Consider the following 24,660-nt stretch of genomic DNA (forward strand, 5'->3'; position numbering starts at 1 on the left):
AAGCACTACCAACGCATTGTATCCTTCCGCATACAATTAATACGGTATTTTTGTTTTTTAATTAAACTGGAAAATAAATTGATCACAAATAGACCGAGTAATAGCACGTTACTTTAATTCCTAAAGAGATTAAAAGGGTGCGGCTAAGTGATATTAACACTCGGAAGGATATCTCACAGCATCCGCACGAAGTAGTTCCGAGACTAGAACAGGGATCACCTTGAGCTGCAGAAGTGTAGCGTCTGTTACATCACTTTGAGCTCTTCTCCAGTTTAAAGGTGGGTATCCTGCTGTCTCTGCTGCTGCTGAAAGGGCTTTTTTTCTCGTTTTCGGTAACTGCTCTAACATTATAGTCATTTGATCCCGCTTGGCATCTCGCTAACTGGTAACGTTAAGTGCGTGGATGATCACATGGAGTCCGTAATCACTTTAGCAGTACTATTTGGCTTATAAATGTGGTTTATTATGACCAGAAGAGGAACAATTAACCGTACACCAGTGCTTCATCAACAGAGGGGTTTATACATTACATTTCCTATTTCTAACCAAGGAGGACACGAGATGCTGCACATCCATCAATTATAGATGATCAAACCGAGCAAGTGACAGTAACACGTCTGCTATGAAAGACATGTATTTATTTTTGGCGTTTTCTGCTCATTTTAATCTCTTTTGTAGATGTAAAAATGATCAAAATGGTGATGCTTTGGGGTTGGAACATGGAAAGTTTCTTCCTGTTGTGGGTGTGACGAGCGCGTTCATTGGCTCTTCTTGGTCATGTTTCTTCTTGAGGAAAATGTGACGCAGTGATGTGAACGTGACCTCTGTCGCATCGGCATTGTATCTCAATAGATATGCGGCTTTATAGGCCTATTACAAAAGCGAAAACGAGCTGATTAGAGTTATGTGCAATTTTTGTCCTCTTTAAAATGTAGACGACACGTACAGGCCCATTCAGTCTACTGTAGCGCGCCATTGCAGCAGTCTGTAGCGGTGTCTTCGTGACACTTGATACCAGCCAATTGTGTAGCTCCCTTCTCATGACAGGACAGTTCTTCTGATTGTTTTTGCTTATCTGGAATTTGTTTCTCAAAAGTTCTAAGAGGTCGACCACTTGTGTTTATAGTAATAACTCTCTCCAAACACTCTTCTGCAGTAGGTCTAAATAAGGTAACACCCCAGTCTATCTACACCCTGCAGTAACAAAAAGCAGAGTAGAAACTTTGCATTCTTCCAAAAGTTAAATATGATGAGCTATTTTCTACACCTCGTTTTGTGCATACTGTAGGTGGGCGAGTATATTTGAACTGCTTAGCTCTTTGTGATCGTGTTCTGGGTCAGTTCACAGCTGCCATGGCTCTCATGGAGCAGGTTAATCTACATGGGAACAATACCTGTTATGTGGCGTCCTTCTCACACAGTGCAGTCTAGATAGACCTCAAACACTACAATATCTTTGTATAACTTAGGCAGCAACTGATAAATGTCTTATCTGTGTTTGCAGCTTGAGGCAAGTTAAAAATATATTTTACAAACACTCATGTTGTGAGTTATTATTAGGCATTCCCATTTTAGTTCGGGGTACTGGGTGACATAGGCTGTATTACCTTGGATGCACACTGCTCTCTTGGTCATTTGGAGGAACCTCTCGTAAGTTTGCTCTGAGATCATGGTATAGACCTAGTTAAAACAACCTTGTTCCAAGTCCTTTATCCTTACTGATGGGATTTACTCTGGAGCTCCTGAAACTGTCATATGTATGTTCAGGCAGACCAGTAACTTGTGCTCTATTGGCTATTACTGGGAATAGGCGATTTCACTTTATAGGCCGCGGACACTCCAGCACTCCGGGGCTGTGCTGGAGATCAGTGTCTGTTCACTATCTGTTTGTCCCCAGAAGAAGCAGGAATATCTACTGGTGGTATGTAGCTTAGCATGCTAACTGGTTAACTAAAGAGCCAGCATGAGTTTGAGCATGCAACAGAAGCAGAGGTATTGAATATCTGAAAGAAAGTCAAACTGACATAATCACAGTGGTTACAGTCTAGTTTATATTTGCAAGTTGGCTGGTAAATTGTAGTGTTGGGTGGATGTGTCTGTAGGGGATTGTAGAGGATTACATGCAGCTACTTTCTAAAGTTAGCATTGCATCTGTGGTAGTTGGTGTTGGCTGTTATTGCTTGTCATAGGTGTATTTACGTCACATTGTGGTTTGTCTCTTATTAGTAGTTTCCTGCCACATGTCTGTCTCCCCATGCCTTTTTATGTGCTGGTGAGCTGCCACCGTGGGATGTGATTCTGCTCACGTACATCACTGGCCTGGCATTTGTATGTGAGCTTCAGTAGTGTGTTACATCATCAGGCAGACTGCAGTCTCTGTTCTGTTTAGTGCAGCAGTGTCTGGGATCCCCCTATCGAGATGCATTCATAATTAGAATGAGTAAGAAGACCAGAGGGGGCTGAAGTGTGACTACTAACTAGTGTGTAGTTGCAACTAGTGAACTGTTTCACTCCGTAGTCAAAAATGGAACCAGCTCATTTAAATGCAGTTTTGTACATGTGTTAAAAAGCAAATGGCCATACCGGCTTGTAAAAGCCTGATCCCATCAGATCTCAGAAGCTAAGCAGGCTGGGCCTGGGTAGTACTTGGATGGGAGACTGCTAGGAATTCCAGGTGCCACAGTGAGGCGCCAGTGGCAAAAAAACTGTTGTTGTGTCCTTAGGCAAGACACTTCACCCACATTGCCTAGTATGAAAGTGGTGTGTGTGTGTGTGAGTGATGGTGGTGGTCGGAGGGGCCGATGGCGCAGATAGGCAGCCTCGCTTTCGTCAGTCTGCCCCAGGGCAGCTGTGGCTACAGTAGTAGCTTACCACCACAGAGTGTGGAGTGACTGAATAATGAACTGTAAAAGCGCTTTGGGTATCTTGAAAGGCGCTATATACTGTAAATGCTATCAATCAATCAAAGGAAAGAAGAAATTTCTCATCTTGTAAAGACTGAAACAAAATCTTATATTAAGAAGCCATCCTTTCAAGTAGTATTTGGCTATGACAGTTATTAAGTGTAAGTTTGTATTAACTAAGACATAATGTTATGTAACGTAATGATAATGTAATGATTGTAAGTGGTGCATTTGTGGAAATGCCTGCAGTTGGTCTTGACCGGTAAATCGAGAGCAGACTGACTGTTAACGCTTCATCATTTGCGATGTAATACGAGACTTTACACTAAAATCATGACACACCCGGTATTTCCCAAGTGCTTTGTGAAAGCGGCGGTGGTGGTGAAATCTTGCCAAATTTTGTCCTCTATCTGAGCCTCATGGTGGTGCTGTTGTCATGGTAAACTTTGAGGGAAGCTAGAGGGGAAGAACTGAATGTACCAAATGATAAAGAGGTGTTAACTTGTCTGGTAATATGCAGATGTGAAATAGATTTTCCAAAATCATTCATCTCTATCTAGCTGCTCTTTTTTTCTTTTTCTGACACATTGGGAAATCACAGCATTAGTTCACAGTCCAGAAGTGTTCAGCAAAGACTTGAATACAATATACTACTAACTAATGCAGCACTCCCATGCATTGCAGAACATTTTTGTAGACGTTTAAACTATAGAGTTGGAAGTTATATTACATCCTGTCTTGTTTAGAACACAAATGGTACTGCATGAATAATTGTAGCCTTTGTGACTTTAAATTGTAATTTCAACTTGATTGTGATCAATCTTGCAGCCCTAGTGTGGAATCTCATAGCATGTCAAAACACAGAAATGTAATATAAATATGATCATATGTAATGAGCAGGCCTTTTAAATATAACAATCTTTCTTTTTTAGGACCACTCGCTCTACACCAGTGAAAACCATGCAAAAGGCTCAAGATATGGGCACTGCCTTCATTCAGACGCAGCAGCTCAGTGCTGCCATGGCGGACACCTTCCTGGAACACATGTGCCTGCTAGACATCGACTCTGACCCCACCACCGCACGCAATACTGGCATCATCTGTACTATCGGTTAGTTCAATTTTCCTAAAAACAATATAATGTATTTGAATAAAATGGAAATGTTAAAATATGCTTCTTGAAACAGGACCAGCCTCTCGATCTGTGGATATGCTCAAGGAGATGATAAAGTCTGGAATGAACATTGCACGCTTAAACTTTTCTCATGGAACACATGAGGTTTGTAATTCCTCCTGTGCACATAAAACTCTTTAACAATAAGTCTTGCTATTGTTCAATGTCACGTCTTGTCTACCTGATAATATTGTGATCACTAGTGTATTGTGGTTTATCACAGCCTGGATGTTTGTTCACTTTTACCTTACTATGAGTTTATCCATTGCTGTTGGGAAAGCATAGGTCTAGACTATGTACTTTAAACTGGTCAACTATATTTCATTCTATCTTGGCAGATTACAACTTACATATTTATTAAAAATATTGATAAAGAATATTTTATGCAATAGTATAAAATGCTGTCAAATTTGTCATTTTCCCCTGCAGAGAATCTTCTAAATGTTAAAACTAGAACTTGCTGTGTTTCTGTTTCTACATTTAACCTGAATAATCTTAGTCTGTTTTATATCCAGACTGGTCCTCTTAGTTAAGTTTTATTAGTTGTATAATTTTATATGGTTTTATAACTTGAACTTACTACGTTATGTAATGCTCCATTAAAATTTACGCTGGTTAAAGGTCACACATTTTGTTATATGTTGTCCGTTATACAGTATCATGCTCAGACAATCAAGAATGTCCGTGAGGCCTGTGAAAGCTTTGAACCAGGCAGCATCAGCTACAGACCTATTGGCATTGCCTTGGACACTAAAGGACCAGAAATCAGGACCGGCCTCATTCATGGGGTCTGTTATTGTTCATTCATTATAACACAACACAATTTACTGCACATGTAAAAATATGTAACCTGTATCATTTCAATTTGACAGAGTGGTACTGCAGAAGTGGAGCTAAAGAAGGGCAACATGATCAAGATCACCTTGGATGATGCGTATCAAGAGAAATGCAGTGATCAGATTCTGTGGCTCGACTACAAAAACATTACCAAAGTGGTGGAAGTGGGCAGCAAAATTTACATTGATGATGGACTTATATCTCTACAGGTTATGGAGATGGGTAAGTGAAGGAGTTGTCAAGTTTTTAATGTCTTTGAATGGACAAAGCATAACTCAAACCTCTCCTCAGGTTCTGATTACCTTATGTGTGAGATTGAGAATGGTGGCAGCCTGGGAAGTAAGAAGGGAGTGAACTTGCCTGGTGCCGCCGTGGACCTGCCAGCAGTCTCTGAAAAGGACGTCCAGGACCTGCAGTTTGGCGTGGAGCAGGGAGTTGACATGGTGTTCGCCTCTTTCATCCGTAAAGCTGCAGATGTACATGCTGTTAGGGCAGTACTGGGAGACAAGGGCAAAAACATCAAGATCGTCAGTAAGATTGAGAATCATGAGGGTGTGCGCAGGTTTGTAGGACTCTAATGGGTACATTTAAACCTTTTACTAATAAAATAATAATCAAAATGGTTAATTATAGATTTGATGAGATTATGGAGGCCAGTGATGGGATTATGGTGGCTCGTGGCGACCTCGGGATTGAAATTCCCACAGAGAAAGTGTTTGTGGCCCAAAAAATGATGATTGGACGCTGCAACAGAGCTGGCAAACCAATCACATGTGCCACTCAGGTCAGATCACAATATTTTATCATTTATGAAGTAGGTTAAAATTGCTATAAATTGCCGTCTGATTATTTCTCATTCAGATGTTGGAGAGCATGATCAAGAAGCCAAGACCCACTCGTGCTGAGGGCAGTGATGTTGCCAACGCTGTTTTGGATGGCGCAGACTGCATTATGTTGAGTGGTGAGACAGCCAAGGGAGACTACCCCCTGGAGGCCGTGCGCACACAACACATGGTGAGACACTGACATTGAATAGCTGTAAAGTAAATGGCAATTCATAAGATATTAGTACTAAACACTGGCTGAACAATTTGCACCATAGCACTAACATTCTGATCTCGCATTGTCATACTTCCTGACAATAACATACTTCAATACTTTTTAACCACTTAAATTGCTCATTCTGTACTAAATCTGATTGCATATTATTTACATCATGTCGATCATGTGAAACATGTATTGGTCAGGGATAGATGGAGTCCATTAGGTGAAGGTTGCCTCCACTTTAACTGTCCAGTCAAACCTTCCTGGCATTCTCCTGGCTTCACTGCAGAGGCCAGAGTGACTCAGCAGTCTGCTGTCTCTTCCTTTGCTTGGCAACTTTCAACTTATTTCTGTTTGGCTTTGCAATAAATCAGTGTTTTCACATGCTCATAATTTGCCTGTGCCATGCATTATATCATTATTATATCAAAAGCAATAATTCATGTTTAAAAAAAATATATATAAATGATTTTAATCAGTATTTGTTTGAACTTTTTTTTTTTTTCTTTCCTCCTTTCCTCTACTACCAATTACCAACATTTTTGTTTCTCTATTTCTGGTTTCTGTCTGTGTCTTTTTCTGTGCTATTAATCCAACATTAATGACCGATCTGTCTTTCTACTTAACTGTGTGTTCTGTGTGTTCTCTCTTTTCTTCCTTGCATTTGTGTCCCTGCTGTGTGAATGCCGTGTCTCTTTCATGCCCTGGCTTGTGATAGATTGCTCGTGAGGCCGAGGCGGCCATGTTCCATCGGCAGGTGTTTGAGGACCTGCGCCGCTCCACACCACACTGCAAAGACCCGGCTGAGGCTATTGCAATTGGGGCAGTCGAGGCATCCTTTAAGATCCTAGCCTCAGCATTCATTGTGCTCACAGGCTCTGGAAGGTAGGACGGAACGCTGGTCTTCATTATAAGGAACAGACTGTTCAAAGGGATTTTGAGCCTAGAATAGGGCAAGTCAGGTCTTAGGAGTCTGTGACTGGGCCACTTCTGCAAAACTCCCAAACTACTTGTGCACAAAAATGTAAATGTAAAATGTATCAAATTTTTTTGAGAACAAACCCAATTAGAAGTGGAGTTTTGCAAGCAGCTCTCAGTGGTGTGCGTGCTTTCAAAATCTGTGTGTGTGTGTGTAACCTTCCTTGCTTCACCCATTCATTCCCATGACACCTCGGTGCACAGATAGCTCGAGAGGCAGAGGCAGCCACCTTCCACAGACAGCTGTTTGAGGAGCTCAGAAGACACTCCCAGTTGACCAGAGACCCCTCTGAGGCTGTAGCTGTGGGAGCTGTGGAAGCCTCCTTCAAGTCCTGTGCTAGTGCCATTGTAGTTCTCACCAAGAGTGGAAGGTAAGACAGAAGATGCAGTAGTTTGTGTCAGAGGTAAGGAGTCTACACTGCCCCTGACTTTTTACTCCTGTCCTCAACCCTTTTAATCTTACTTCCCTTGTGTGAATGTGTGAACATAGCAGTAGGTGGAGTGAGTGAAGTTGAGCTTTAATCAAACTGAAATGAATGTTAATTGCAATATGCAATTTTAATTAATATGAAAACATTCAACATAACAAATTAAAATGGGTTTGAATTGACATGCCAATAAATTATTTTTGCCTGGTTTAAGTGGTCATGTGATTTTTATATGTGCATGAATTCCAGAGAAAATTAAACTGCAAACTAAAAATATATGTGATGTTTTTTCTTTACTTTAGTGTTTTTAATAGTTGCTTTGTGTTTTGTAGGTCCGCTCACCTGATCTCTAGGTACAGACCTCGTGCCCCCATCATTGCTGTTACTCGCAATGCGCAGACAGCTCGCCAAGCCCATCTGTACCGTGGCATCTTCCCAGTTCTTTACACTAACCCTGCCCATGATGTTTGGGCTGAGGATGTGGACATGCGTGTCAACTTTGCAATGGAAATGGGTAAATTCAATTATCTATTTTAAATATTAAGTGCACAGGTGGCCAACTAATATGCATCACTTTTGCAGGTAAAGCTCGAGGCTTCTTCAAAGAAGGAGATGTAGTTATCATCCTCACCGGCTGGCGCCCTGGCTCTGGTTATACCAACACCATGCGTGTGGTTCTGGTGCCCTGAAAGGTCACTGGCTCTTTCATAGCTCTTCTTCACACACTCCAAGGCTCTCCCCACACAACCAAAATGACTCCAACATTCAAATAATTTATTTGGAAAGTATGAAGTATACAATAAGAGCTATGTTTTCCATCCATGCCACACTGTATCCATTCCTTGTTTGTTTGCCAGTAAAACTATAGTCTATAGGGCTCAGATTCAACAGCTTGTCCTAATCTGCTGTATCTCAAATGTCTCTTATGCATCAATCTGAGGTGAGATTGATGGGGCAGAATGAAATACTGCTGTTCACTCCAGTGCAGCTGCAGCTCCATTGTCATAAAGCCAGCCTTTACAGTAATAGATGTTTGTTGCATTCCTAACCTAATTCAGACAATATTGTATTCATATTACTTCTATTCAATGCCATGATATGTATTTTGTCTATATAGATACAGGCAGATTTTGGAGGTCGAAATGTGTTTGAACAAGTTACTGTATTGTGTTGGTGTGTCATAATGCCTTTGCATTTTCAATTTGGGTCAAATGTTCATTGGCACTTAAGAATCTTGTGATTCGCAAAAGTTAACTGATATGAATAAGCACTTTTCTGGGTTTTTCCCCCAGTGGGAGATGTGAAGTCGAGTCCTGCTGGGCATCTTTCCTGTGTTAGTGACCCACATAGCTTTGTGTCTTGTATGCTTTTGATTGTAATGCCTGAGTGTATGAAATAAGTGTAAAAGGAAGTTTAGCTGTGTACTGGGCTATCCTATTAGACTGGATTTATTTCAATAAAAGAAATAGTACCACATTTTCCTTGATTTTATTATGTCACTACAAAACATTATTTTTGTTTTAAGAAGTACTGTTTTTGTGGTTCCAGAAATTGTTCCTTCTTTTTTTTTTGCCTATAAAGAATCTTGGGGATACACAACCCCAACTTGTCTACGAATTTCATCCTCTATTTCTGCAAGCAGAATAGAGTCTGAATGAGGCATTATGGCACTCTCCTTAAGTCCTAGAAAAAAAAAATTGAGGGTTAATTGACATGAGCAAAGGAGTTGTTTGTAAGCTTAGACAAAATTGTGGGAAAATTTTAGCACCTTTGAGCAAGCACTGTCGAACCTCTTCTGCCTCATAACACATCCCTGTGCCGTTGAGAAAGTTGGTAGGCAGATAGGGTTCAGGAAGAGGATACTCTGTCTCCTTCCCATTCACAATTAGGGATGTTGGACACCACATGTTGGCAGGGACCTATATGTGGAACATGGTGCAAAATCTTTTAACATTTCAGCACTGACTGAACTATGCAGGACACAAGCAAACAGGCCTTACCTTCATGAAGTGTTTTGTTCCAACAACAATGAAATCATTAGGCAACTCCATACCATTAGAACATGTGAACACAGCCATTCTGTTCTTTGAGTACTTTAAAGTAACAATCACAGTCTCATCTGTACCTGAAAAACAGTTTATGTATTGACATACTGACATGAAAGAATTAAGAACTTAAAGCAGTGGACACAATTTTAATAGTTACAGGTTTCTTATTGTGTTTTCTGTTCTTCAGAATACTACTATATGAAAGAGAGCTAAAATTTACAAATCTGGTTACTCCATAACGTGTTTGATTTGCTACCATATAGACAAACCTTCTCTTTAAAGTAATGCTTGGCTAGAGAGGTAAAGATCTGTGTTTGTTCATCTGATCTTGAGGATAAATCATGTGAATAAACTGAGGAAAGTTTTGCCCCAAACATGAAGTGTCTTTCACAAAACACATTTGTTATGTATCTATAGTTTAGTCTACCGGTTTCAGAGCAGATTCCAACGGCTTGGATGGACTCTGGTTTCTCTCCATTGTACACCATGCTAATACATTGCAGGCAATAAATGCCAAGATCCAACAAGGCTCCTCCTCCCAGTTCTTTCTGCACAGCTCTTGGCACATCCAAAAGTGGCACCCCAAACTCTGACCTCACCATCTTCACATCACCCACTTCCCCCTGAGCAAGCAGCCGTCTGATCTCAACAGAGACGGGAAAAAATCGAGTCCAGACAGCCTGTAAAACAGAGATGTTTGCACTAAGTTACAAGAGAAGGAAGATACAAGCATACAGTATTTATGTTGAGTAAAACATGAATCAGTTTGTCTTTGGGTTTACCTCCATTAAGAAGACATTATTTCTTTTAGCAGCAGTGAGGATCTCCTGAACCTCCTTAGAGTTCATAGCCAGGGGTTTTTCACATAGTATGTGCTTCTTAGCATTGGCAAAATTAAACATGTATTCAAATGGTAGGGATGAATGACTCCAATATACACTACATCTGAAAAAAAAAAAGAATCCTAAATTGTTATTTTGTAGTATTAGGATCGTAACAAAGGAGTGGAAAACAGTCAGAGCATTTGCCCAACCAAAAAAGTTGGCTATTTAATCTAAGATTAGACAAGTGCTGCCCATGTGTGTCCAAGGGCAAGACATTTCAACCACCTTTCCTATGTAGGGAAATGAATAATGAACGTTGTGTGTGAGTAAGAGAAATGAATGCTGTTGTTGTGTCCTTAGGAAAGACATTTGACCTGCCTCATCCTCACTGTCTGTGTACACTGGTGTATGAATGTGTGTATGAATTAGTGTGTGTCTTGAAGGTAGAAAAGCACAAATGGGTGAGACAATTTTTAGTTAGACCTACATAGGGCTACTTAAATGTTCTGTGGTGCATTGACTTGCATTATAGGCCCACAGCCAGTGCATTATAGTGATACTGACCAACATTTGGATCTCTGGACAGTTCTTCATAGCTTCCATAAGCCTGGGGGATATTATGCTTTTGAGCAAAACTCAGTGCATCATCAAGCTTCCGTGCTGCAACTGCAACCACCTGTAAAATTATATGATACGTTTATTATAACCTACAAGATGATAGGCTACCTTTTGCCTAGTAGAGCCCTAGATTAATGGTCAACCATTTCTGATAAAGAGCCACATAATAAACTACAATCAAGGTTAGAGGGACACACACTCTATATTCAAATAAGATATATTCAATTCACTTCAATTCAATTGATATATTCAAATATAGAAACACAACATGTGTCCTGTATTTACCTATTCTTTTAGAGCATACTATATAGGCTACGCATTTTTTCTGGTTTCCCAAATGCAGCAGAAGCAAAAATTTGAAAGGTTACAAGCAGCCAAAGAAGACTTTTCAAAGGTCAACGAAGTGACACCATTGCAATTGAGAAAGTAAGAATGGGTTATTCCCATAGACTGTATAATAGATATATACGGTCTAAGGTTATTATGACACATTCGACTTAATCTAAAAGCAAGTAGGCAGTTTGACACAAGAGGCACACTTGTGGGTATACTTGATGCTACGCTGCTACATTTACAAGGCCTACCTGGTGGTCTTCAGGAGGGAGGGTTTTTAGGGCCACGGTGAAGTCATGAGAGATCTTCCCTGCGCTGCAGATACCCCACTTCGTTGCCATTGCTGTCACCTGTGTGGCATGAGTAGAACTGTGTTCTATAATAGGTTCTTTAATGTGACGTGACAATGCGTGCGCGCTGCCGATGCGCGCTGCCGATGCGCGCCGTGCCTTTGGACTAAGTCTAGTGTTCACGTATATCACCGCACTGTGATAAAAAGAACGGGGAAATCCTCTTTGCAAGTTGCCTACAGTCGATATAATTACAATGCAGTGTATCACCAGCAAATAAATCCCTCAACTTTGAGTATAAAACAGAGCATAGAGTACGCCACGAGGCGTGACAGTGGATTAACCTCGTTCTGTAGCCTCGCAAAAAATCTTGAGAACCTGTGTAGCATTCCCATATTACCAAAAGAGGGAGACAAATCATTATTTGTAATTCTTATGCATCAATCTGAGGTGAGACTGATGGGGCAGAATGAAATACTGCTGTTCACTCCAGTGCAGCTGCAGCTCCATTGTCATAAAGCCAGCCTTTACAGTAATAGATGTTTGTTGCATTCCTAACCTAATTCAGACAATATTGTATTCATATTACTTCTATTCAATGCCATGATATGTATTTTGTCTATATAGATACAGGCAGATTTTGGAGGTCGAAATGTGTTTGAACAAGTTACTGTATTGTGTTGGTGTGTCATAATGCCTTTGCATTTTCAATTTGGGTCAAATGTTCATTGGCACTTAAGAATCTTGTGATTCGCAAAAGTTAACTGATATGAATAAGCACTTTTCTGGGTTTTTCCCCAGTGGGAGATGTGAAGTCGAGTCCTGCTGGGCATCTTTCCTGTGTTAGTGACCCACATAGCTTTGTGTCTTGTATGCTTTTGATTGTAATGCCTGAGTGTATGAAATAAGTGTAAAAGGAAGTTTAGCTGTGTACTGGGCTATCCTATTAGACTGGATTTATTTCAATAAAAGAAATAGTACCACATTTTCCTTGATTTTATTATATCACTACAAAACATTATTTTTGTTTTAAGAAGTACTGTTTTTGTGGTTCCAGAAATTGTTCTTCTTTTTTTTTTTGTCTATAAAGAATCTTGGGGATACACAACCCCAACTTGTCTACGAATTTCATCCTCTATTTCTGCAAGCAGAATAGAGTCTGAATGAGGCATTATGGCACTCTCCTTAAGTCCTAGAGAAAAAAAAAAAGAGGGTTAATTGACATGAGCAAAGGAGTTGTTTGTAAGCTTAGACAAAATTGTGGGAAAATTTTAGCACCTTTGAGCAAGCACTGTCGAACCTCTTCTGCCTCATAACACATCCCTGTGCCGTTGAGAAAGTTGGTAGGCAGATAGGGTTCAGGAAGTGGATACTCTGTCTCCTTCCCATTCACAATTAGGGATGTTGGACACCACATGTTGGCAGGGACCTATATGTGGAACATGGTGCAAAATCTTTTAACATTTCAGCACTGACTGAACTATGCAGGACACAAGCAAACAGGCCTTACCTTCATGAAGTGTTTTGTTCCAACAACAATGAAATCATTAGGCAACTCCATACCATTAGAACATGTGAACACAGCCATTCTGTTCTTTGAGTACTTTAAAGTAACAATCACAGTCTCATCTGTACCTGAAACACAGTTTATGTATTTACATACTGACATGAAAGAATTAAGAACTTAAAGCAGTGGACACAATTTTAATAGTTACAGGTTTCTTATTGTGTTTTCTGTTCTTCAGAATACTACTATATGAAAGAGAGCTAAAATTTACAAATCTGGTTACTCCATAACGTGTTTGATTTGCTACCATATAGACAAACCTTCTCTTTAAAGTAATGCTTGGCTAGAGAGGTAAAGATCTGTGTTTGTTCATCTGATCTTGAGGATAAATCATGTGAATAAACTGAGGAAAGTTTTGCCCCAAACATGAAGTGTCTTTCACAAAACACATTTGTTATGTATCTATAGTTTAGTCTACCGGTTTCAGAGCAGATTCCAACGGCTTGGATGGACTCTGGTTTCTCTCCATTGTACACCCATGCTAATACATTGCAGGCAATAAATGCCAAGATCCAACAAGGCTCCTCCTCCCAGTTCTTTCTGCACAGCTCTTGGCACATCCAAAAGTGGCACCCCAAACTCTGACCTCACCATCTTCACATCACCCACTTCCCCCTGAGCAAGCAGCCGTCTGATCTCAACAGAGACGGGAAAAAATCGAGTCCAGACAGCCTGTAAAACAGAGATGTTTGCACTAAGTTACAAGAGAAGGAAGATACAAGCATACAGTATTTATGTTGAGTAAAACATGAATCAGTTTGTCTTTGGGTTTACCTCCATTAAGAAGACATTATTTCTTTTAGCAGCAGTGAGGATCTCCTGAACCTCCTTAGAGTTCATAGCCAGGGGTTTTTCACATAGTATGTGCTTCTTAGCATTGGCAAAAATTAAACATGTATTCAAATGGTAGGGATGAATGACTCCAATATACACTACATCTGAAAAAAAAAAAAGAATCCTAAATTGTTATTTTGTAGTATTAGGATCGTAACAAAGGAGTGGAAAACAGTCAGAGCGTTTGCCCAACCAAAAAAGTTGGCTATTTAATCTAAGATTAGACAAGTGCTGCCCATGTGTCCATGGGCAAGACACTTCAACCACCTTTCCTATGTAGGGAAATGAATAATGAACGTTGTGTGTGAGTAAGAGAAATGAATGCTGTTGTTGTGTCCTTAGGAAAGACATTTGACCTGCCTCATCCTCACTGTCTGTGTACACTGGTGTATGAATGTGTGTATGAATTAGTGTGTGTCTTGAAGGTAGAAAAGCACAAATGGGTGAGACAATTTTTAGTTAGACCTACATAGGGCTACTTAAATGTTCTGTGGTGCATTGACTTGCATTATAGGCCCACAGCCAGTGCATTATAGTGATACTGACCAACATTTGGATCTCTGGACAGTTCTTCATAGCTTCCATAAGCCTGGGGGATATTATGCTTTTGAGCAAAACTCAGTGCATCATCAAGCTTCCGTGCTGCAACTGCAACCACCTGTAAAATTATATGATACGTTTATTATAACCTACAAGATGATAGGCTACCTTTTGCCTAGTAGAGCCCTAGATTAATGGTCAACCATTTCTGATAAAGAGCCACATAATAAACTACAATCAAGGTTAGAGGGACACACACTCTATATTCAAATAAGATATATTCAATTCACTTCAATTCAATTGATATATTCAAATATAGAAACACAACATGTGTCCTGTATTTACCTATTCTTTTAGAGCATACTATATAGGCTACGCATTTTTTCTGGTTTCCCAAATGCAGCAGAAGCAAAAATTTGAAAGGTTACAAGCAGCCAAAGAAGACTTTTCAAAGGTCAACGAAGTGACACCATTGCAATTGAGAAAGTAAGAATGGGTTATTCCCATAGACCAGGGGTCGGCAACCCAAAATGTTCCAAGAGCCATATTGGCCCAAAAAAAACAAAAACCATGCCTGCCTGGAGCCGCAAAAAATTAAAAGCCTTATATAAGCCTAATATGAACGCAACATAGGCTGTCAGTAAATTTATAAACCGACTATTAAAATGACTAAGTCGGCTACAAATACAAAATGAGAATTCATGATACACAAACCCCTTTTGCGACCCTCTCATACTCGGTGCGCCGTCTGTAGCCACTGAAATCAGGTGGTTAGTGTTGATTCCTTTGTCATTTAGGCCCCGTTTACACGTACACGGGTATTTTTAAAAACAGAGACATTTCCCTTCGTTTGTTCACATCGTTTACACGAAAACTTCGCCTCTGAAAACGAATCTTTCTAAAAACTCACTTTATTTTAGTTTTCACGCAAAACTAAAATAAACGGAGTTTTAGGAGCTGACGCGCTGAAAGTGCGACCGACGTTTACCTGTTGCTTTGACGACGATGATGGAAGTATTCAGAGCAGCAGTCGCATTTCTTCTGATCGTGCATAGGAGCACTCAGAAAACAGCAGCATGTAGAACTTTGTACGCAACATCAGCCCGGAGCAGAAGCTCTGAGCTCGGGCAGCAGCACTAAACACACGGGAGCAGTCACCGCGCAGCCACTCAAGACAGGGCTGGGGGTCCAGTGTTGGTCAGATTATCCGGGGGCTTCGTCCTCCATGTCCTGGTTCCAGACCTGGGCACGCAAAGGACTGGGTCCGAGTGCTTCAGTGCAGTCATCTGTGCGCTGGTTCCGTGCGAGAAAAGCGAGAATGCGCTGTGGATCACAGGTCCGGGTGGGCTGCTCTGGTCCTCCGCGCTCGGCTGGTTCCGAGGGGTGCAAAGCATCCGGACAGAAGCGTGAATCCCGTTTGGTTTGTTATATGTTGTTCTGAGCGTCCGTCTGCGCACATGTTTTTTTGTTTTTTCGCTTTTTCGGGGAAAGCGCTTCTCAGGTGGAGGCACCGGACATCACCCCCGCTTCAGCTCATCTATTTGTTTCATGTGTTTCATTTGCACACAGCTGATGGATCAGATCCATGACCAGAGATGAATGAGGGTTTTACCTCTAAAGAAACCACATTAAAACAACAAACAAAAAAATCATTCCTTTTCCATTTTCACTCATTTTTGAAAAAGCTCCAGGGAGCCACTAGGAGAGTGCTAAAGAGCCACATGCGGCTCCGGAGCCGCGGGTTGCCGACCCCTGCCATAGACTGTATAATAGATATATACGGTCTAAGGTTATTATGACACATTCGACTTAGTCTAAAAACAAGTAGGCAGTTTGACACAAGAGGCACACTTGTGGGTATACTTGATGCTACGCTGCTACATTTACAAGGCCTACCTGGTGGTCTTCAGGAGGGAGGGTTTTTAGGGCCACTGTGAAGTCATGAGAGATCTTCCCTGCGCTGCAGATACCCCACTTCGTTGCCATTGCTGTCACCTGTGTGGCATGAGTAGAACTGTGTTCTATAATAGGTTCTTTAATGTGACGTGACAATGCGTGCGCGCTGCCGATGCGCGCCGTGCCTTTGGACTAAGTCTAGTGTTCACGTATATCACCGCACTGTGATAAAAAGAACGGGGAAATCCTCTTTGCAAGTTGCCTACAGTCGATATAATTACAATGCAGTGTATCACCAGCAAATAAATCCCTCAACTTTGAGTATAAAACAGAGCATAGAGTACGCCACGAGGCGTGACAGTGGATTAACCTCGTTCTGTAGCCTCGCAAAAAATCTTGAGAACATGTGTTGCATTCCCATATTACCAAAAGAGGGAGACAAATCATTATTTGTAATTCCTTCCAGTCGTAACCATTGGAGTCGTCGTAGCCCGTTTGTTGCGATTAATCATATAGTAATATTAAGTGTGGCATTACGTCTTTTATAAGACGTAGTTTTGTTCTTTAAGAAACGGCATCCCCACCTGTCCATACATTATGAGACACTCTACGACAGTGGAAACGGCTCTCCAGATCAAATTTGTAACCTGAAGTGGCATGTCACGTCACATTTAGCCTTTTCAACACGAAATTATTTCAGAAATAAAACACGGACTCCGTTGGTTACTATTGTTTTATTGGCTTCATCAAGCACATAGCTGCTGACAGTTGTTCGCGTCACTTCGCTATTGATGACCTCTCTCTGGTGCCAACCCAGCGAGAGGTGACCACACCATAGAACTTTACGTCAAGTAACTGTAATTTCCTGTGTTTACAATTCAAATTAAGTAATGTAATAATTCATTTTGTAAAATTAGCAAGCCTATTTTCCATACATGTACCTTAATATAGTGTAGCTGGAGATTTTTGAAAGTGTGTGACTATTTTGTCACTGTGATCCTTATATACAGCCTAATGATTTCAGTTGGTTTATTATATAGGTATACTGTATTAGCGTCAAAAAAGCACATTCAGTCATCAAATGATTCACTTTGCTACTACTGATTAAATGAGTTTCACTTTCTACCAAAGAAAAAACATAACTACAATTTACAGGGTTGCATGTAAATTATTCTGCTCAGTTTCATTCATTGTGCAGATGGCTCACACATTGAGCTTTGTCTCTCATCTGCTTAAACCAAATATTTAAACTGTGCCCAATCTGTCCCATTTAAGTGGTTTTAAATCAGGTGAAACAGCTTGGCTCCACTTTGCTGTCATTGGTTGTCCTGACTGAAGACAACTCCCACCTGCTTCCTGATTTCATCCATGATCTCCGTTAGTAGAACAGACTCTGCCAGTGGCATCAATGGGCTCTCCTTTAGTCCTGTGAATGAAGAGCAGTATTAGTGTGGTCACAGTACGAATGCATTGATCCAGGAGGATATCTGTGCATAATCAAATAGTGCATACATTAGAGCACGGCGGAGGAGAGATTGTGTAAATACATTTAAGAAAGAAAATATTACAAAATGCAATCAGTATGTTAAGTGTAAAAAGTCTCAGAACTGTTCAGTATTTCTCTGATCTGACAATGTATCTAATCCAAACTGTACTTAAAAGAATACTGCTGCACAAGAGAGTAACAGTAAAGGCTAATTAAACTCTCACATCTTCAATTAGCTCACTCCATAAAATCATTTGACCAACAAAAACTTTGATTGCCTACCTAATCATCAACCAATTGACTGACTAAACAAATGAGGGACTACAGCCCTATAGATGTCAGTGCATTTTTTTTCCATTTAAATGCATTTTATTTAGACTGTATAAACATGTTTTTTCCTGCTAATAGATATTAACTTGCACTGGTGTACCTTTAAGGAGACACTCTCTGACTTCCTGTGCCTCATAGCGTAGCCCAGTGCTGTTGGTGAAATTCATGGGCAGGCAGGGCTCAGGCAGAGGATAATCAGTCTGTTTGTCATTGACCACCAGTGTGGTAGGACAGTGCATAGGGCCAAGGACCTGTGAAAAATGTTGTGTTTCAAATTAACATGCAAATTAAATGCTCTTGAAGAAGATAATCTGCATAATATCTACGTGATATCAGAACGTCTTTGTGGTTCTTGGTCTGAATGTGTCATTTTAATTAAAAGTGAAAATAATTAGCAGTCTCCCCAGTCACTGCATGTCTCAGTCCTTGGTTAAAGAATTGAAACATCCCTGCTTGGCTTACTTTAATGGAGCCCTCGGTGCCACAGATAACAGCATCATTTGGAAGACAGGCAGAAATTGAAAAGGCGCAAAAGGCCATTCTGTTCCCGGAAAACTTCAGTACAACTACCACCGATTCATCCACGCCTACAAGAACATAATTTTCATTACTAAGTGTTTTAACCTTGTCACTTTCAGTTTTCTTTATGTAAATGAAACTAAATTAAATGAAATATAATTATCACTTTTACTAATATTACTATTACAGTTCAAGTTAAATCAGAGTGCCTGTATTTAAACATACACTGTACCAAGAATAATGTTCCACAATATGGCATTTAACTCCATGGAAACATACAGGTAATGTCATCAGAGCAAGTTACAGATCAAATCTGTGGATAGGTGACTTAGTTTACAGTTAGAATGCATGTTTAGCTATTAATCCACTATTATATAATTCTATAAATGCAACATAGATGAGTTTAACGCCATAGCCTTGCTATGAAACATTCCAGACAAAGCTTCAGGTGGCCTCCAGAAGAAAAGTTACATAGTGCAACTTTAAAGAAAATGCTTAATGTAGAAATTAATATTTCAATTTTATTAGCATTTTTTAATTATTATTTTGAGCCTTGCTGGCTTTAGGATCTGTTGTTTCTCTGGATCTATTTGCATTTTACCTGAGTCTAGCAGCACACCACTGGCCTGTATGGACAATGGCTTCTCTCCTCTGAACACCATTAGGACAAACTGCAGACAGTACACTCCGATGTCCAGCAGAGCTCCTCCCCCCAGCTCCTTCTCCACCGACCGGGGGATGTGCAGCTGAGGGGAGCCGAAGTAGGCTTTGACCAGCTTCACCTCCCCGACCACCTTCTCTGCCAGCAGCCTGCGCACCTCAGCATGCACGGGGAAACAACGGGACCATATAGCCTGTACAAAGACACACAAAGTGGATTGGTACTCATTTAGATTTTATAAGTGAAAATACAAGGCTCCCTCAAATAATGTAATCATAAAAAAAGTAAAACATCAAGCCATATATTTAAGGGTTTCAGCTTCCTATTATAGGCAATATTTTGAGGACTTCCTACCATTCAAGAGAAAAAAATGTTGTTTCATATTGTTAAATGCTATGGAAACTGTCATCATTTTTCATTATTCTGAACTCCATGGATTGTTGCTAATACATATTTCATATATTATGAATTATGTCATAAAACTTAGAGCTCTGTATGAGTACATTCAATAGCAGTTCAATTAAATGTGGAAATTATATACATAATACATCAATCATAATCCCCTACCTTGAGGGTCAATTAACTCTCTGAGGCAAATCAAGAGCTTTAAGTGTTATAATGAAACTGACTTGGGATGGAGATTAACTCACAGCAGTCTACTTATACTATGTTTATATGGTGGGAAACAGAAAGAAAAGCTGTGTTAATAATAGGTGGTGCCTTATTTAGTTATGTAACATGCAAATGACTAAGCAGAATATGGAGGAATACAAAAAAGATTAGCAATTAGTCACTGACGCTCTCACCTCCATAAGAAACACATTGCTTCGTTTAGCTTCTACGACCAGGTCTTGTACTTGTCTGCTGTTCATTGCAAAGGGTTTCTCACACAGCACATTTTTGCCGGCTTTGAGAAAGAGAAGACCAACCTTCCAGTGCTGTGTATGAAGAACTCCTATGTAAACAATGTCTGTGGGAGGAAGATAGGTAATCATCTTTACAATACAAAGACATATGTATAAACTCACCAATGTCTGGATCATTGGCCAACTCCTCGTAGCTGCCATAAGCTTTTGGAATGCCATGTTTCTTTGCAAATTCTTGGGCACGCCGTAGGCTTCTTGAGGCAACAACTGCTATCTGTAGAAAAACATGTATTCATAAAAATATGTAATGTGATTTTTATTTAATTTGTTTTGTTGTGAAATAATGGCAATTCCTGCAGTCAACTTTGTAAACTTAGTGGAAAATGCATTTGGTACAAGATTACGTACTTTCAAAGCTATATCTTCATTATCTTATATCTTCAGGTTCACATGTTGTAATAATCTTGCATGGTCTTATCATCTTATTGATATTATTGGCTTTTTACCCACTGGATGAATCTTAATATATGAGATTCATGCCCATTTATGATTTTTTTTTTCTTGCCCAATTTGTGAACAATACCTGGTGGTCTCCGGGAGGTAGGGTCTTCATGGCCACGCTGAAGTCGTGGCTGATCTTCCCTGCACCGCACAGTCCCCATCGAGTTGCCATGTTAAATTGGATGGCGAGTGACAAATGAGCGGGGTGTTGCTGCTGCTCTGGTAGAGATCCGGGCCCGGCGGCGTGCTGTGACCTTGGGAAAAGGTTGCACGTTCCTGGGCGAGTATGGTGCACACTGTCATCGCTCGGAGCATAACTTCTCTCACATTTATATTCAGGAGACGTGTCACCTTCCCTCTGCTCCCACCCCGAGGTAAAGGGTGCAACTCAACACATAAACACATACACACTCCCCACTGTGCAGTTGATGCTGATACCAGGCTTTTAAATCCAGACTAAAGTGGTTTGTACTAGTTGTCTCTATCAATCTGTAACAGCTGTATGAATGGGGACTGGCTGTTTAATGTGTACAAGATCACATAGGCATGTGGGAACCAAAGTGTGCCTGTACTTCTCACTTAAGAGGTGAAGTAATTAGTCTGACAACCACACACTGAAGCTAAATATTAAACTGGAGGGTCAAGAGGTCTAGGAATACCCATATAATTAATAACTACTATGTGCTGAGCTAGGATGACAATTGCAAAAACAACACACTTGCCCTTGAGCTAAATACTGTGGTATAGACTTTGGAAGCGGATGTTCATGAGGGAAAGCTCTGTGCCTCATGTGGCCAGTAGAGGACACTGTGCCGTCAGAAGAGTTTACATTTTAGCTGTGAGCTCAGAGAGGATTTGACAGGGATGAGTTTAGGGAAAAGCTGGTGTCAATGTAGCAAGTGTGCAACTGTACTATAGAGGTTTCCTGACGAAAACATGACAAATCGTGTGATGATGAATGTTCAGTTATTACCAGAAGAATGTCAGTGGGGAATAGAACAGTATGCAATTAATATTATTTAAATGATGCTGAAATAAAAGATTTGCATACCCAAAAAATTAAAAGATTACATATTTAATTTGCAGACATTGATTATATACAATTATAAATTACGTAAAAGTTTGTTTTGAAGTATATTGTGTATTTTGTATTATTCCCTTATGTGTTCTGAGTTCTGAGACATAATAGTGTATTTATTTGATATATACCACACCTTACAGTCATAGCAGCTGGGAAAGGCTTTGGCCCACAGATGTGACCCCTGACAGGAGACATATGGATTATCTTAATACACTGCTTTCAGCAGTTGGCAATGATTACAATAAAACTGAGTGCCACTTTCGTAAAAGTCTTATTACAGAGCAACAACATGTTTTATCAATGACACTGACAGCTATCCTTTTGTATTTCACACCAAATGAATTCTGAGAGCTGTGGGCCGTTGTCATAACAACAAGGTACCAGCTGGGCAATTTGTATGCAAATAGCATTGGCCAGATATTCCCACATATATGTACCACCAGACCTGGCTGTCATGGGCATGCCCAACCTAAATAATTTGTTAATTAAAACTACTACTTTTTAAAGCTCTGTCTTTGCAAGAATTTATGACATTCCTGTAGAAGAACTACAGCAGACACAGGTGATAATGAAATAGTGGGGCATACGTGAGGAGGTGATACCTGATGGGCCAAGTGCTACTCCATTTGGATTGGTGTGAAGCAGTGGAGAGGTTTGTGCTGGCTCACTCAACTGCCAGCGAACAGGCATGGGCAAGGCTCAGGTGGCTGGAGCAAAACATGACAGCTGTGTCCAAAGTAGGACGGAGACAACAAATGCTCACTTTCGTAAAAACTCCACTCAAAGAACTCAAGGTCACCGAGATAATTCAGTTGCACAACTTGAAGGGGGGGCCTAAAATAACTTTTTTTTCACTTACATTTTCAATGTATTGCTTGAACTATGATTTGGGGATGTACAATGAAAAATTTAATGTACTTCTTGCAGTCTAGTTTTTGTCAACAAACCAAACCTATATTAAATCAATGATCCAATCAATTATCAGATTTTTTGATAATATAATGATAAAATGTATGTAATAATGCACCTATTAGTAGTAGGTAGGTAATGCATTATGTTCCTATTAATTGTCCTATAAAACAACACATACAACTAATGGTGTAAAATGTTAACTTATATTTGTATATATCTTATATACTCTTAAATATGCATCTATTTTTGCCTGTAGTCTTTCTGAACATTAACCGTGGCCAAGAGAGTCATTCAGAAGCTGCCACAACAAAGGAGTCCAGCTCATTAATTTAGGCATGACCAGGATGATTGCCATCCACTGTATCCCTCCATAGTCTTCTAATCTGATTAAGAATCCTTGCGTCACTTGCTGTCAGTGTCCGTCTTACAGCAGAACATGGACCAATGGACTATTGATGAGTCATGTGACCCCAGTGGATGTGCCCCCAGAGAAGGCAGAGGATCACATGTTACCCTCTGAGTAACTTTTATTGTTTATTATCTCAAGAAAAGAGAAAGAAAGCTCTGAAATATGGTTTTAACTTTCTATGTCCATGGAATCATGCAGGTGACATGTAAGCAGATCTACAGGTAAAGGGTTTGCTTTTTGTTTTGCCAGAAATGCTCCATGGTATTAAACTTATCTATCTCCACTGAGAAAAACAAAACAAAACATCACTCAGATATTAAAACTTGAAACTAGATACTTATTTTAACACTTATTGATACTGGGGAAAAAACAACACATAAATAGGACATCTTTCTTGAATATTAAAATCATCTTCATTTCATGTTCAAAATGACATTCATTTGACAAGAAAACATAAATTTTTTTTAATCATTATTGTGGAATAGAAACATCTATCGAGTATCAAGTTATTTTCATATAAAATTTTTCAAAATGTCGTTTGAAATTTCAGCACTGTCACATGATACGATGTTGATTCATTTGAAAGGGATTTGACATTTTGTTCCAAGTTGGTGAAGGTCTTTCTCTCTTGAATGTAGGCTAGGCTGCATCTCCCCTATTACATCAGCACTTTCAACTTTAATGGGGAAAAATAAAAGAACCAGCAAGAGGCACCCTAATCCCATTGATTGATGTGGATATGCACCGCCCCACCCTTTTTCTCTGTGCAGTTGTCAGTGCAAGCCGAATTACTGTTGCTATTTCTTTACATTTTGTCTCTTTTTAGCTTGGTTTTCATTGCAGCAGTTATAAGAGCACCCTCACTCCTTCATCTGTGTCTCAAGGTCACACTGCAGACGAAGGGTGACAAGCTCGACAAGCGCCAGGAGGTGCCAGCCATTTTGAAGGGAACCCTGATGAATTCAAGGGAGGGTGAAGAAAAGAGAAAGTGTATAGCGTAAGGAGTAATGCGTCATTTTGTCAATGTTGATGTATGGCTTTTTCAACCTTTTTTCCATTATACAAAGTGACATAGAAGGAACAGGTTAGCCTCATACTGGCCTGGCATTGTGCTAAATCCTTTTGAGAGATGTTCTGACAGCAGGATGGACTAAACCTAACCAAACCTAACCTTCTAAATGTGAAGAGAGAGTACTGAATACACTACACAAAGATCTATTACAGGTCATTTCTTGCCATTGTCCCTATCGTTTTCAATGCTTCTTTGTAAACGACTAGGAGGATTTCACTTTGTATATGTCCTCTTGACAAAGCACACATGGCACACTTTTCATTCTAAGATTAACAGCACATGTCTATATATACAGCTTATACTGCATTGGAGGTCTAGCCGACACTGCTACAGTGTTAAAAAAAAAACAAAAAAAAACAAAACACTGTGATAGGGTTGTATACTCTGTCTGCATACTGTCTGGGATGCAAACCAAATAGTCTAAACTAAACTAAATTACTGTCTGTTTGATTGATGGTGGTGAACTGGGAGAGTACATTCAGCCTGAGATGGAGAAGTACACCCAGTGA

At 40.0% G+C, this 24,660-nt stretch overlaps 4 protein-coding genes and 1 pseudogene across 5 annotated transcripts; 2 read left to right on the forward strand and 3 right to left on the reverse strand.

The window, feature by feature from the left end:
* The first annotated feature begins 117 nt into the window (after positions 1-117).
* On the forward strand, positions 118-8,840 carry pkma (pyruvate kinase M1/2a). Of its 2 annotated transcripts, none has more exons than XM_020941347.2 (11): positions 118-278; positions 3,836-4,014; positions 4,091-4,182; positions 4,734-4,865; positions 4,950-5,136; positions 5,206-5,476; positions 5,548-5,698; positions 5,776-5,928; positions 7,141-7,307; positions 7,697-7,878; positions 7,947-8,840. In XM_020941347.2, exons 2-11 carry the CDS (start codon positions 3,864-3,866, stop codon positions 8,051-8,053), a joined length of 1,593 nt encoding a protein of 530 aa, XP_020797006.1. In that variant the 5' UTR covers positions 118-278; positions 3,836-3,863; the 3' UTR covers positions 8,054-8,840. The 2 variants fall into 2 exon arrangements, with proteins under 2 accessions (XP_020797006.1, XP_020797005.1); XM_020941346.2 differs by lacking the exon at positions 7,141-7,307 and adding an exon at positions 6,677-6,843 and having other exon boundaries at positions 119-278.
* LOC129409297 (5S ribosomal RNA) lies at positions 2,570-2,686 on the forward strand (annotated as a pseudogene).
* LOC110156372 (trans-1,2-dihydrobenzene-1,2-diol dehydrogenase-like) lies at positions 8,837-11,784 on the reverse strand. Its single transcript, XM_055154987.1, is given in 8 exon segments — positions 8,837-9,047; positions 9,133-9,283; positions 9,365-9,489; positions 9,840-10,092; positions 10,195-10,307; positions 10,310-10,357; positions 10,801-10,912; positions 11,439-11,784. Coding segments are annotated over 8 exon segments (1,002 nt in total). The 5' UTR covers positions 11,529-11,784; the 3' UTR covers positions 8,837-8,937.
* Positions 11,785-12,458: 674 nt separating this feature from the next.
* LOC110175360 (trans-1,2-dihydrobenzene-1,2-diol dehydrogenase-like) lies at positions 12,459-16,467 on the reverse strand. The gene is given in 8 exon segments (XM_055154986.1): positions 12,459-12,669; positions 12,756-12,906; positions 12,988-13,112; positions 13,463-13,520; positions 13,522-13,716; positions 13,819-13,982; positions 14,425-14,536; positions 16,315-16,467. Coding segments are annotated over 8 exon segments (1,005 nt in total). The 5' UTR covers positions 16,405-16,467; the 3' UTR covers positions 12,459-12,559.
* Positions 16,468-17,033: 566 nt separating this feature from the next.
* Positions 17,034-21,194, reverse strand: dhdh.1 (dihydrodiol dehydrogenase, tandem duplicate 1). Its single transcript, XM_020941685.2, has 7 exons — positions 20,760-21,194; positions 20,339-20,450; positions 20,117-20,280; positions 19,251-19,503; positions 18,593-18,717; positions 18,231-18,381; positions 17,034-17,740 (listed from the first exon to the last, which is right to left on the reverse strand). The coding sequence occupies exons 1-7, from the start codon at positions 20,847-20,849 to the stop codon at positions 17,631-17,633; spliced, it is 1,005 nt and encodes a 334-aa protein (XP_020797344.1). The 5' UTR covers positions 20,850-21,194; the 3' UTR covers positions 17,034-17,630.
* Positions 21,195-24,660: the final 3,466 nt, after the last annotated feature.

The sequence above is a fragment of the Boleophthalmus pectinirostris genome, unplaced genomic scaffold, assembly GCF_026225935.1.
Source record: "Boleophthalmus pectinirostris isolate CB_2022bp ecotype Guang Dong unplaced genomic scaffold, ASM2622593v1 HiC_scaffold_19, whole genome shotgun sequence".
Lineage (NCBI taxonomy): Eukaryota > Metazoa > Chordata > Actinopteri > Gobiiformes > Gobiidae > Boleophthalmus > Boleophthalmus pectinirostris.